The sequence below is a fragment of the Arvicola amphibius genome, chromosome 1 (assembly GCF_903992535.2).
Source record: "Arvicola amphibius chromosome 1, mArvAmp1.2, whole genome shotgun sequence".
Classification (NCBI taxonomy): Eukaryota; Metazoa; Chordata; class Mammalia; order Rodentia; family Cricetidae; genus Arvicola; species Arvicola amphibius.
The window spans coordinates 151599045-151612145 of record NC_052047.1 but is presented as its reverse complement, the minus strand read 5'-3'; the positions used below and the strand labels follow the sequence as shown (position 1 = coordinate 151612145).

The 13101-nt window shown below is 39.1% G+C and overlaps 1 protein-coding gene across 1 annotated transcript in view; it reads left to right on the top strand.

Annotated features, from left to right (window-relative positions):
• LOC119807106 (solute carrier family 22 member 19-like) overlaps positions 1-12524 on the top strand; it is a 43883-nt gene extending 31359 nt beyond the window's left edge. Inside the window, exons 6-10 of the mRNA XM_038319257.2 lie at positions 3996-4111; positions 6567-6781; positions 7989-8097; positions 10825-11028; positions 12244-12524. Of these exons, the coding sequence (XP_038175185.1) occupies positions 3996-4111; positions 6567-6781; positions 7989-8097; positions 10825-11028; positions 12244-12304 (705 nt within the window). The 3' untranslated portion in view covers positions 12305-12524. The remainder of the gene's footprint in view (positions 1-3995; positions 4112-6566; positions 6782-7988; positions 8098-10824; positions 11029-12243) is intronic.
• The last annotated feature ends 577 nt before the right edge of the window (positions 12525-13101 follow it).

Below are 13101 nucleotides of genomic sequence, written 5' to 3'. Positions count from 1 at the left end.
CCAGTAAACTGAGGTAAAGGTGAGTGTAAGGAGTTAGGATTTTTTTTAAGTGAGGTAAAACCAGGGCATGCTTATTCTTTTATCTTAGCAGCTATGAATCAGCAGCTTTGGGCAGGTAGTAATTCTATGTCCTTGGATATCTGAGAAAATCTTAAATGGGATGCTCTTTCCTGGACCCTAAATACTGACCAAATGCCTGCTGATTGCAATAATTGCAGGAAGGCAGATCTCTGTGTTTACCTAGTAGAGAGAAACAAAAGTCTGACAATGGGAAACTGTTTTCACATATAGCTAGAGAAATGTGAGCAGTAAGCCCCCAAAGCATAGGGAATCAGTTCTTAACTGTGGTAATTAATTAATGTAGCAGAAGGGGAGTCAGCTACAGTGAAAATCTACAGCAAAACCAAGCCACTTTATTCATAAAACAATAATGCCAAAAACCTTGCCTTTTGGTTTAAAACCTTCACCAAAAGCCCCTGGTTCTGATGAGTCCTTGTGAAGAGAAGACTGATCAATTTCTGTATCATGTTGTGGCTTGTAGTACATTCTCATTCAGATTACCACACTTCCCCTCTAAGGTCTATAATGTGCACAGCTATGGTGTTCACTAAGGTTTGATGTACCAGATAAGAGTTCTCTCCTGTGGTACAGGCCTTAACTCCATTCAGATTGGTTGTTGGCAGAGATACCAACATTGCACAATCAGACACACCCTCCCTGGCATGTTATAGTATGGCGCAAGTATTTACAGCTGAGTAAATTGTTGATGAAAGTTGTGCAAAGACTTGCATAGCACTTTCCAGTCTTGTGAAAGCTCTCCTTTGGGGAGAGAGTTTCAAGCTTGACTTTAGCTTGATTTATCTATATCCTGGTGGCAAAGCATGTGGTCTATTTAGTAATATATTCTAACTGGTAGTTCTGGTAGGAAACTATAAGCAATGGTATGGTCAACTTGACAAGATCTAGAATCACCTAGGATACAAGTCTTCAGGCATACCTGTGAGGGTGTTTATGTTAGTTTAGTTTCTGAACACAGCTCTGAAGGATCATCTCTATTAGAATGAACAAGGAAGACCACCTTTAAAAGGGCATCATCATCCTGTGGGCTTGTGCTCTGGACAAGATAAAAAGAAGGAAGCTAGTAAAGTATATAGAAACATTTATCTAGTTATTCTTTATCAATAAAAAACCAGGAGTCAGGTATTGGGGTAAGGATCTAAATGATAAGAGAAGCGGCGGAGAATACACTAGTGATCTCCTATCTCTTCTGTTCCTCCATTTAAAAAGCCTGAGATCTTTTCTCAGCCCTGCTTCACTCACTACTTCCTGTCTCCTATCTGTCCTCAGTCCTCCAGAACATCTATGGTTAATTTTGATCAGCTAGTGGATAGCTCTGTCCTCTGACTCAAAGCAAACTTTATTGTCAGAATGAAATCAAAATATCACAAATAGTATATTAGTTACTTTCTGTTGCTGTGATAAAATAGTTTATTTCATTTATGGTTCCAGAGGTATAGTCCATAATGATGGGGCAGGCACGGCAGCAAACACGCATAGCAGCAGGAAGCAGAGAGTGAATTGGAAGTGGGGTGAGGTTATAAACTTCTAAAACCTACCCTCAGTGATATACTTCCTCCAGCAAGAATCTACCTCCCAAACATTCCATATCATCCCCAAATAGCATCAGGGGACCAAGTATTCAGCTATATTAGTCTATCGTGGACTTTCTCTTTGAAATAACTATAGTCTACTCTCTGAACTCCATGGGTTCATGGCCATATCATAATGTAAAATTTATGTAGCCTAACTTGAAAAGTCCCCTTAGTCATTCACAGTCTTGAAAACTGTTTGAAAGTCTAAAGGACAAACTCAAGAAAATCTCTTTTCTATGACCTCCTATTAAAAAAATTAGATCAAGTCACATAGTTCTAAATGACCCATAATGTACATTCCCATTTCAAATGGGAGAAATGGGAGCATAGCAAAGAAACATTGGATCAAAGCGAGACCAGCATCCAGCAGGACAAACGCCAAATCCTGTCCACGTCCAATGTCTAGATATTTAATTTCAAAGGATATAGATTGACTTTATGATTTTAGACTTGCCACCTGCACCATCTGCAACATACATCTCTTTTAGGTTTGTTTAACTCCCTGTGTTCAGCTCTCCTCGGCAGATGTCTCACGGTCCTGGCACTGGCCATATCTTGGGGTTTGCACTGAAACCCATGCTTTCTTTTCACAGCTTCATGCAAAGGACTCTGAAGGCCTCCCACACTCTAAGAAACTTCTTATGGTGACTCCAGAACTGACACACATTGCTGGCCCCACTGGCTTTCTGAACACAGAGGAAGAATCTATGACCTCCTCATTCTTGCATTTTTAGTGCCCCCAAAGCCAGCTCTGTGTGTATAATATTGCCAAATTCGGCTGTGCCAGCTTGGGATGTACCCTGGCCTGCTTGGACTACAGCAGCTTTTTATGTTAAAACAAGTGCTGTTTCTCTTAGTCCTTCTCCATTCACAGCTGGAAGCTTAACGGTGGGGTCTTGCTCTTCAGCACATTTCCCACTGTTCAAGAAGAGCAAGAAGAGGTTCTTAAATGGCTCTAATCTTCTTAACAATTACAGCCTTTCTTTAAACACATGCTTTGGTTGCAAAACATCCTAGTGATCTTTTATTTTTTTCTCTGCAAACTTTACATTTTGCATTTCTTTCTGCTCCACTTGCTCTTTTTCACTGTGGACCTGCATAAGAGTTTTCAGTAATAAAAACCACATGGCAGACTCAATATTCTGTTTTGAAACATTCTCTGCTAAAGAAATTAGTCTATTGCTTGTTAATTTAATTCAGTGGTTCTCAACTTTCCTAATTGTGCAGTCTTTTATTACAGTTTTATTCATGTTGTGGTGAGCATAAGAGTATTTTTGTTGATATTTCATAACTGCAATTTTGCTACTGTTATGAATCAAATGTAAATATTTGATGGTCTTAGATGACCCCAATGAAAAGATCATTTGAATTTCAAAGGGGCCATGACCCACTTGTTGAGAACCAGTGATTTAGTGTCATGCAAATTCTTAGGATATGGTCAGAAAACAGCCATATTTTTTGCCAAAATTTCATATCAGAGGTCTGTAGCTCAGCTGCTAATATTGTTCTCCTCTGAAACTTCGTGAGTTGGTCTCCAGCCATCTGCTCTGCTCTCAGCACTGATGTCTTCCAGACTCCTGTTAGGACGGCCTGGTAAGAGCTCTGTTTACAGTGGTAGTAGCTTTTGTGGTCCAGAGCTCCAAAGTCTTTAACATTCCTCCAAAGAACAACATGGTTAGATTTCTTAATGCAACAGCCTACTCTCTGGTCTCTTTTGTACTAGTTACTTTTCTGTTGTTGTGATAAAAATATCATGACAAAAGAAGCTTATAGAAGTTTACCCGAGCTTACAGATCCAGAGGAGAATGCATAGTGGTAGAGGAGGCATGACAGCAGAGAGCTGGAGCAGGAAGCTGAGAGACTATATCTTTAACTGCAAGCAAAAATCAGAGTGTGCCAACTGGAAGAAGGGTGAGGCTGTGAGTTCTTAAAGCCCTTCCACCTTCTGAACAGTGCCACTGACTGGGTATCAAGTGTTCAAATACTTGAGCCTATGGGGAACATTTCTCTTTCAAAACACTATAGACCATAATCTACATGAGTCTTCACTAGTTTTTTTCTTCCTGATCTGTGTCTCTGATGTACACCCTACCTTCAGTGTTCCGAATCTATCTACACTTCCTTGCTTAATATACCTTACTGCAGAAGTCACTTGAATTTCTTTTAGATGTCTTGGGTTCACATTTCTTACAACTTTTATAGCTGACCCTGCTTCTTTGATGTTTGTATTTGTCACTAGACAGAAACAATAACTATTGATCTAGTTCCCTGCAGGTGCCCAGGATACCCACAGTGTTCATCATTTTGTGACAACTAAACAGTTCATTCATGTTGTTGTTGAAGGTTGTGAGAAACACTATGAAGGAGGAGCTGGAGGCCTCACAGACAAAATCTTCTCTGTGGGACTTGTTCCGTACACCCATCCTACGCAAGCGAATGTGTCTCCTGTCCTTTGTGAGGTAGGCTTTATGTAGTTAGGTGCCTATTAAACTAGTTTGAAGATAAATTTCTCACTTATATATTTGGAGATAAAGATGAGGAATTTCTGGAGCTGGAGGTAGTCAAAGCATTTTGAACAGGAACATGGACTAATTGTGCAGTGAGGAGTGTGTTCATCTAACGACCTATTGAATTTAGCACTAGAGATTGATGCTGAGAACTTTAGTCATGGTACAAACTTGGTCCCTGAGTATGTTGATTTGTCTGTTTTAATTTCAAAATAGATAAAATCTCAAAATTAAGGTGCATACATGTAAACATCTCAGTGAATATATACAGTTATATAACCCTCAACCAGCTGAAGATATAATGAAAATTCTAAAACTTTGGAAGGACTCATTATGTATCCCACAGACTCTACTACACCTATCATCATACAATGATTTTATTATGAGTATAAAATTATATTGATTTCTGGATAGAATTTGCCAGTTGGGTAGAAATCTGCTGGGATAGGTAGAAACTATGGATAGAAGATAAAACTAGGGCGCTGATAGGAATCTTAGACATATATTTGAAAGTTTAAGTTCTGTCACATAGTCTTGGTGGTTGGGAATGTGAGAAGGAACCTCAAGACCAGAGGAAGGAAAGGACCCACCCCCAGCGGCAGGTGGTAGGCAGGAGAGCTGAAGATGCCAGGCGTACTTATCAGACGAGGGATCTGGAGCAAGTTTGAGCTGTGGCAGATGGAGCAAGTCATGATTCCCTGAAGCTTACATGAGTGTTGATGAGAAGAGGTCATCAGTACCACTGCCTGTTTTCTCCTGCACTGGAATCCTTGCTGTGAGAAAGTGGTTAGTATGTGTCTGCAAACAGCTTAAGCAGGTGCGCTCCTTTGAGTTATAGCAAAAATAAAGCCTGGAAAATCACCAACATAAACATGAATGTTCATCTGTAATAAGACAAAATCTTCCTGACAGAAAAGAGAACAAATGTGACAATATTTCAATATCACCCAAACCCAAAAGACATTTGAGTACCTGTAAGGTTGAATCCAGTGCTCAGAAGGAGGAACAACTACAGAGAGCACAGACAATGGCTTAGAGATAAGGGATTTTCTAGAGTGGAGAATAACAAAAGCATTTAAGGCATTTGCTCCTGTGGTGGCAGAACTTGTTACAATCTGTGTGAATTTGGAAGCTTGATGCACTATCTTTCTGGCCATTGAGATAGATTTTCTAGTTTTTAATAAAATAAGGTAGTAAGGCCTAATGAAATTTGAAGTCTGGAGAGAGAAGGAGATTTGAGAAAGTATGCAGGAGGAGTGGTAGCATCTGGCCTAGAGTGGGAGGATTCTATGGTTGAGATGATGGAGAGAGAAAGGGATGAAGAAAGGGATGGCAGAAAAAGGAATTCTACCATCAAGAGCTAAAAGTAGATAGAAAATGGTTAGGAAAAGCCTTTTCTTCCAAGTCCATATACTGGCAACTTTAACTAGAAGATGTGTTAGAAACAAGTGCAAAGATTTAAGGATTACAGTTCATAAGGATGCAGAAGAAGGGAACAGTAGGGGTAGGGTGGGGGTAGGGTGGGATGGGGTAAGTCCCTCTAGATGGAAGCTCAATCCAGAGGTTGTCCCCTAGTAAATTGGAGTTTTCAAGTGAATTTGCAGATTTTGAGAGATGGTTGTCCCCATCCAAGTGTAAGATTCTGGGGGGGGGGAGGGGAGAATGAGAGACTGCCTGTGGACAGCAAGATATTTTGTAACAGGCTTCAGTGAGTGTGATAGAACATTTGAAACTGTCTGAGAGAAGGGCACTTGCTCAAGTCTGTGAGAAGAAGCAGATAGGAATCCAAGAGAAACGAGGAGAGAGACGCTAGTCAAATATGATGCATGACACGGGCAAATGGTCTGTACCATGGAAGAGCCCAGTGGCAGGGTTTGGTTTGGCTAAAGGAGGGACTGTTTCCCCAAAGATGGATACAGGTGTCTCTTTTGGATTTTAACACCAAATGTAAGCAAGAATAATGAGAAACAACCAAACACAGTCATTTTTGGTAGATAGAAAGAACCATTTAATTAAAAAAAGTGTCAAACTGCCCCAGACTCTTGAGGACAGCAGTAGCTGCAGAAGCTTGTTATGTTTTATGTGGGTGCGTGGAAAAGGATGATGCTCAGAAGACGGAACAGTCAGGTGGTTAAAATGGGAACTCTGTCAGACAGATGAGATGCTAACAGCTACAGTTAGGAGCATTCAGCCAGACTTTAAGGGCTTCTGAGAAATGCTTTAGGTTTCTGTTTTCTAGCAAAACCCAGCTCAGTTTCCCAGGTGGAAACTGAACCATTGCCACCATCACTGACACTTTGGGGACCTAATAAAGCTATCCCTTTATATTTTAACAACTAAAGCTGACATCAACTTTGCTTTGGCATAAATTCCAAACTCATGATGTAACTTTCTTTGCTCTTCACAGATTTTTGACATGGATGTCTGTGATTGGCCTTCTGGTCAACCTCCAGCACCTAAGGACTAATGTCTTCCTATTGCAGTGTCTTTTTGGTGTAGTCTCCATTCCAGCCAATTTAATTGGAATGGTTTTGCTGAATCACATGGGCCGTAGAATAAGTCAACTGTTAATCCTATCCCTGTTTGGAGTTTCCATTTTGGCCACAAAATTTGTGCCTGAAGGTGAGGAAAGAACACAGGGTGAGCAAAGAAATTATCTCCTCCTGTTTCCTTAGGACTTTTAGGCCCACCTATGAAATGAAAACAAAATACAGTCTAAGGATTTGTTGTGACCAATCTGGGCATTTAGGACATACTATTCCTTTAAGATTCCCAGAGAAGAGCCAATAGTCAGTCATGTTTGGTTTTAATAGATGAATGTTTATTATATTCAAGTTATATGTGGAAACTGGTGCCAATCATTTCCAAGTTCTGTTAGTTCACGCAGGACCTTATGTCCTGATGAAATGACCACAGTACACTGTTTCCTCATCTGTCTAGCTCTGCCTTGTTACTTCAGCCTTAAGAACAAGTTATTTTCTGAACTCTGTAGAGTTAGAACTTATGAGCCTAATAATATGAGATCACAAGTACCACCTTCATCTGGAAATTCTATCAAGAAAATAAACATCACTTGTATTGAAGTACATGGAAGTATGAATGAATTCACCATCAAGACTGTTAGGACCGACTCTATTGAATGAAATGGACTTATGTAATAAGTGCTGCACAGGTGCTATAACTCTCGAATTTAGCAATGCTGTCTTTTTTTGCCTCACTTTTTTTGCTCTATGTAAAGTTTGACTATTATGCGACATTGACCTGAGTAGAAAATGACTTTCTGAAACTTTCCTTGAGTGATTTTCAAAGTCTGACATGTTTCCTAGTGGCAGTCCTTATTCTCGAGTCTTGAGACATTATTTCAAACCGAACCAATCTCCAGCTTGCATTCTACTGTAGGACTTCCGTCTTTCCATGACATGATTCTACAGTATTGCACATAATTGTGGACTTAAATTTCCCGAGACTCTGAATGAGTGTATAGGCCTTAGTCCTTTCTCCATGTTGTCCCTACCTTCTGCATGAGTAATTGCTGAGAAACTGGGTAGAGAAGATGAAAGTGAGCTCCTTTTGAATTCACCCAGTTTTCTACTTCTTGAGCAAATATCAAGAGATTTAAGGCATATGAAGCTTTAATTCTCCATAAACTAATATATGTTGTAGATAAGCCACCTTTTCCAATTTATTAGCTACTGAGGGAATTCTGCCTCTATACATTTTCTCTACACCATTTTACATCCCTAGTAAGGATGTTTTCCATTTGACATCTGGGAAATACAAATCTCCAGAGCTCCGATTTCATGATGGTTCTTGGTCTTCTTCTCTCTAGAAATGCAGATCGCACGTTTGGTTTTGGCAACTTTGGGAGGCACATTTTCTTTTGTCACTGCTGGCAGTATTCTTGTGCATGCAAATGAACTACTCCCCACCACAATCAGGTACAAGACTCAAGGTTCCCTGTCAGGGTTAGAACAAACTTTTCTTAGCTCATCCACTCTTAAATATTTTTGACATTTACCTTTAACTAATTAAATTAAATTAATTAATTGACCGTGTGTGCATGTCTGTGTACGATAGGTGTTTATGCAGGTATATGCTTGCTACCATCTGTCCATAGAGATCAGAAGATAACTTTCAGGAATTGATTCACTTCTGGTTTCAGGAACTGAAATAAAGTCATCAGGCTTTATTTAAGGCTTTTAAGGTCCAACCTTAAAAGTCTTTGCTCAGGGTTCAAGAGACACTACAATAAATGAAGGAACTAGTATCTGAGGGCTAAAGCAAACAGCCTGCTCACCACATGTAGATAAGTCATGTACCCTTTATTGTTCTCTCTTTATTCTTCTGCCTCTATTCTAATTCTTCTGTCTTAATTGTCTATATTTTTTCAGTTCTAATTCTCTGTCTCAATTCTAATTCTATTTCTCAGATACATTCTTCTTCTTCTTCTTCTTCTTCTTCTTCTTCTTCTTCTTCTTCTTCTTCTTCTTCTTCTTCTCCTTCTCCTTCTTTTTCTCCTCCTCCTCCTCTTCCTTCTCTTCTTCCATTCTTATTTTTCTACATTCCTTATTCTTTTACATTTTTGCAAATTTATGCCAGCTTCTACTCCAGCTTCTGCTTCAGAATCTGCTAACTCTCTTTGTTCTACCTAGCTTATATAAGACCCACAAAATCTTGAAGGCATCTATCTGAAGGTCACATATTTCTTCTTCAATAAATGATAAGAAACAGAGTTATCCCAACAACTCATAGTGCAATAGATCCAGATAGGAAGAAAAGAGCACTTTCTTTCAGTTTATTCCTTAACTAGTGGGCTGCAAACTGCGGCTGTAAAGGGAGAAGTCTTTTTTTGCTATCTTATCTATAGAGGTAGGCTTATAGAACTAAACTAATAAGAAACATAAGGAAATGGTGTGTTTTAACCTACACTTTGGAGTATAAAATGCATCTTAAAAACATTTTGTGATTGGTGGTCATAAGGCCAGGCTTTCTTGGAAGGGAGACTTGTTTGTTTACAAATGGGTCTTCAGAGAGAATGCAGCAGGCCAATCTGCAGGAGCAAGGGGCAGAGGAGCCCATTCAGCACTTGCCAAAGCACAATGACTTTAAAAATATTTTGAATCTTAAGATATATTTTTTTTCTGTCCATGTAACCCTAGACCATAGAAAAGCAGACTTGTAACTCTATTTTGGGGCAATGAAGTTTTCATTTTGTAGCTAGCCCTGGCCAGTCAGGGACTCCTGTCCTGTGGTATCTGAACAAAGATCATAAAACTGAGGTTAGGAATCCATGCAGAGAGTTAATTATTGTCCCTGGTATTGAAATTAGGTTACTTGGCACTATTTACCTTGACTCAGCAAATCATACAGCTGTCTACATGTCCTAGTAAATAAGATTGCATTCTTTTGATAATAGTTTATCTTAAAATCCAATTAGCAAAACACCTGGGGTGATCTAGAAGCTACTTTAAAGTTTTATATCAGTTGATAGTGTGCAGTTATCTGGGCTGCTGGGGAAATTACAGCTGTTTTACTAAGCTGTGCGCTAGAACAGCTTTTAATGGAAACTTAAAAGTGCTGAGCCGGACAGCTTCTCTTTGTATTTGTTTTATGTATCAGAACTCCATGTAGGCTAACATTATTCACACCAATTAGACAACACAGCTAAGGAAAAGCCCTCTTCTTGACAATCCACAGATAAAAATGCCCAGTAGATTAGGAATGTATTTATGAGATACACATGTATACAGGTTATGGAAAGAATGTAATTAGCACACAGACAATTACAGGCAGAAGCAACAACTATTCTGGAGTCTGTATTTCTAGCAGGCCTTGTGAGGCAAGTTCCCTCCATCAGACATTAATTTTGGTGAGTGTCACAGAGTCACGTTGTTGGCTTTTTAGTTTATTCAGTCTCATTGACAGAATAGTCTCATTGACAGAATAGTTATCTTAAATAATTGATTGTGACAATAACAACAAAATATGTCCAAAGTCTCCTCAAGTCACTTTTTTTTGCTAGTTACTGCTAAGTCTACTGATGTACCACTAATTAAATCTAAGATAATATTTGGAACCCAGAAAAGGCAAATATATATACTTTAATTTTTCTTTTTACTTTTAAAAAATCAGTTTTAAAAAGCTGGCGTGAAGAATAATAGGTTTATTATACATTTTCACAGCCACCCTATTTTGGTTACTTGGCTACTTTTGTCCCTCAAATCCCTTTCTGCTAGTTACTTCTATTCCTGTCATTACTGCCCTCCTCCTTCTGTGTCACATGTATGCCATTAACCTCTTTCTCACTTAAGATATTTTTCTTTTCCCTCATTGTCCCCACTCTAGTTTCTTAGCTTCTACCCTATACTTCCACCCCATGTACACATATACACAAAAGCTAGCATCTAGGATCAGCATAGTAGAGAAAACATGTAGTATTTATTTCTCTGTGTATGGTTTTATAAGTGATAAATGGGTGTTTTAATATTATGATCTTGAGAAAAGACACTATCAAATGAAACAGAAATGGGAAAAACAAGATTAAAATTATCAACATTTTTATGTCAAAATACACTGCTGATTTTTATAAGTAATGCAAGATTCTAAATCAAATTTCAAATGTGCATCCTCATGCAGTTATTTCTGCATTCTGTTTTGTGCTCAAGGGCAACTGCTTTAGGAATCATTGGAATTTTTGGAAGTATTGGGTCAACCCTGTCTCCTCTGTTTATGATCCTCAAGACATACTTTGACTACCTACCGTGGATCATCTATGGGGTCTCTCCCATCCTCGGTGGCCTTGTTGTCCTTCTTCTTCCTGAGACCAAGAATCAGCCTCTGCCTGACTCTATCCAAGATATAGAGAAGGAGTGAGTAGAACCCTGCTGCGAAACAGCCTTGTCTCCCAAGTCACTCTGTTCCAGGCAGGCTGGTAACTAGGTCGATTCTTTTTCTGTTTACACATGGAAATTGTATTTGGTAAGGAACCCTTTGCATATCCATTCATACAATGGTTTCATATGTGTCTGGAAAGTCACGAGATACCAAAGACCAGTTCTATCTAGACTGTATTGGGAGATTCAGATATAAATAGGACAAGAGTATGTGTCTTTTGTCCTCTCTGACCTTGTATGAAACATATATCCTTGATGATATTTCACAAGCATGCTCAAATACAAACATCATTTCATCTCTCATATCTAGTAAGTGCTGGAAGCTGTCTAAAACTGACAGTGTCTGTATGCTTGAGTGTGAAATGGTCACTAAATTATTTAAAGGAAATTACACATAGGTCTAAAGGACCTGCCACAGATGACATATATCAGAGAGAAGGACTCTTGTTTTTTTCTATGAAATTCAGATTATCTGTTTCATTAGGAATGAAAGAGTTCATGAGAGAGAAGAAGGGACTGGTTAATAAAGGGAACACAGAATGTGAAAAAATGGGCAAGATTTCAAAACTGTTAGTGTGTTTCCATTACTTTCCCCCAACTAAACCTCGGAGAATTCCATAATAACCAAGGTAGAAAGTGTCCTAGTTTGCTTCTCTGTGACCACGATAAAACATGGACTAAATGCAGCTGAAGAAAAAAAAGGATTTATTTTAGTTCATAAGTTAGTGTCCATCACTGAGGGAAGCCAAGACAGGATCTTGAAGAAGAAACTAACCAAGGAATGTCACTTACTAGTTTGCTTCCTCTGGCTTGCTCAGATACCTTTCATATAAAGTGCAGGTTATCTGTGTAAGGATGGTACCACCCACAGTGGGCTGGGCCCTCTTCTATTAATTAGCAATCAAGAAAATGCTCCAAAGGCATGCCACAGGCTAATCTGATGATGAGTCAATTCTTCAACCAAAGTTCTTTCTTCTCAGGTATGTCAAGTTGACAACCAGAACTGGAGAGGCTGCCAGGGTGGTTTGGCCTTTTATGCACAAGGTGTATTTAAGTCATTTGTCAGAAATAATGGATGTTTTAAGGAGAAGTTGGGTGAAGGATGAGTTTGCTCTAAATAGTGCAGGGGATGTCAGTCTTCTATGTCCTCTCAGTTTCACTGTTATATGATTTGTTCTGTATATGTTACAGAAGGAGAATCTCCGGACAAGCAAAGCAGAAAGATGCTTTCATCAAAGTGACACAGTTTTAAGGAACTGGAATCTGAACAAGAAGCAAGATAAGAAAACTATCACTCGGATTTATGATGATCCAGGATCACTCTGATATAGCAAACATTTTCAGCAAATAGCAATATAGTGGAAAATTTGTATAAAATTTAAAATTGCCATTTTCAATCGATACATATATTATCCAATAGCAAAATTAAAGAAACTATAACACAGTGAAATAAACCTTCAGAGATATTTTTATTTTTATGTATTTTTAAATTAAATTTATTTTTTAAAAACAATCTTTTCTCATTTTACATGCCTCTTCCAGTTCCCACTCCCTCCTCTCTTTCTGCTTCCCTGTCCTTCTGCCCACCCCAGCCCCCTATCCATTCCTCAGAGAGAGTAATGCTTCCCAAGTGGAGTCAAGTCTGACATATCACTTTGAGGCAGGACCAAGTTCCTCCCCTCTATATCTAGGCTGAGCAAGGTATCCCTCCAAAAAGAATGGGTTCAAAAATGCAAGTTCAAGCACTAGGGATAAATCCTGGTCCCACTACCAGTGGTCTCACAGACTTCCCAAGCCACACAACTGTCTTCCACATTCACTGGGCCTAGTTTGGTCCTGTGTAGGTTTCCCCATTATCAGTCCAGAGTCAGTGGGCTCTCACTAGCTCGGGTCAGCTGTTTCTGTGGGTATCCTCATTATGGACATGACATTTTTTGCTCATATTATTACTTTAACCTCTCTTGGACTGGTCTACAGAAGCTCAGTCCAGTGCTTAGCTGTGGATCTCTGCATCTGCTTCTGTCAGTTGCTGGATGAAGGTTCTATGAT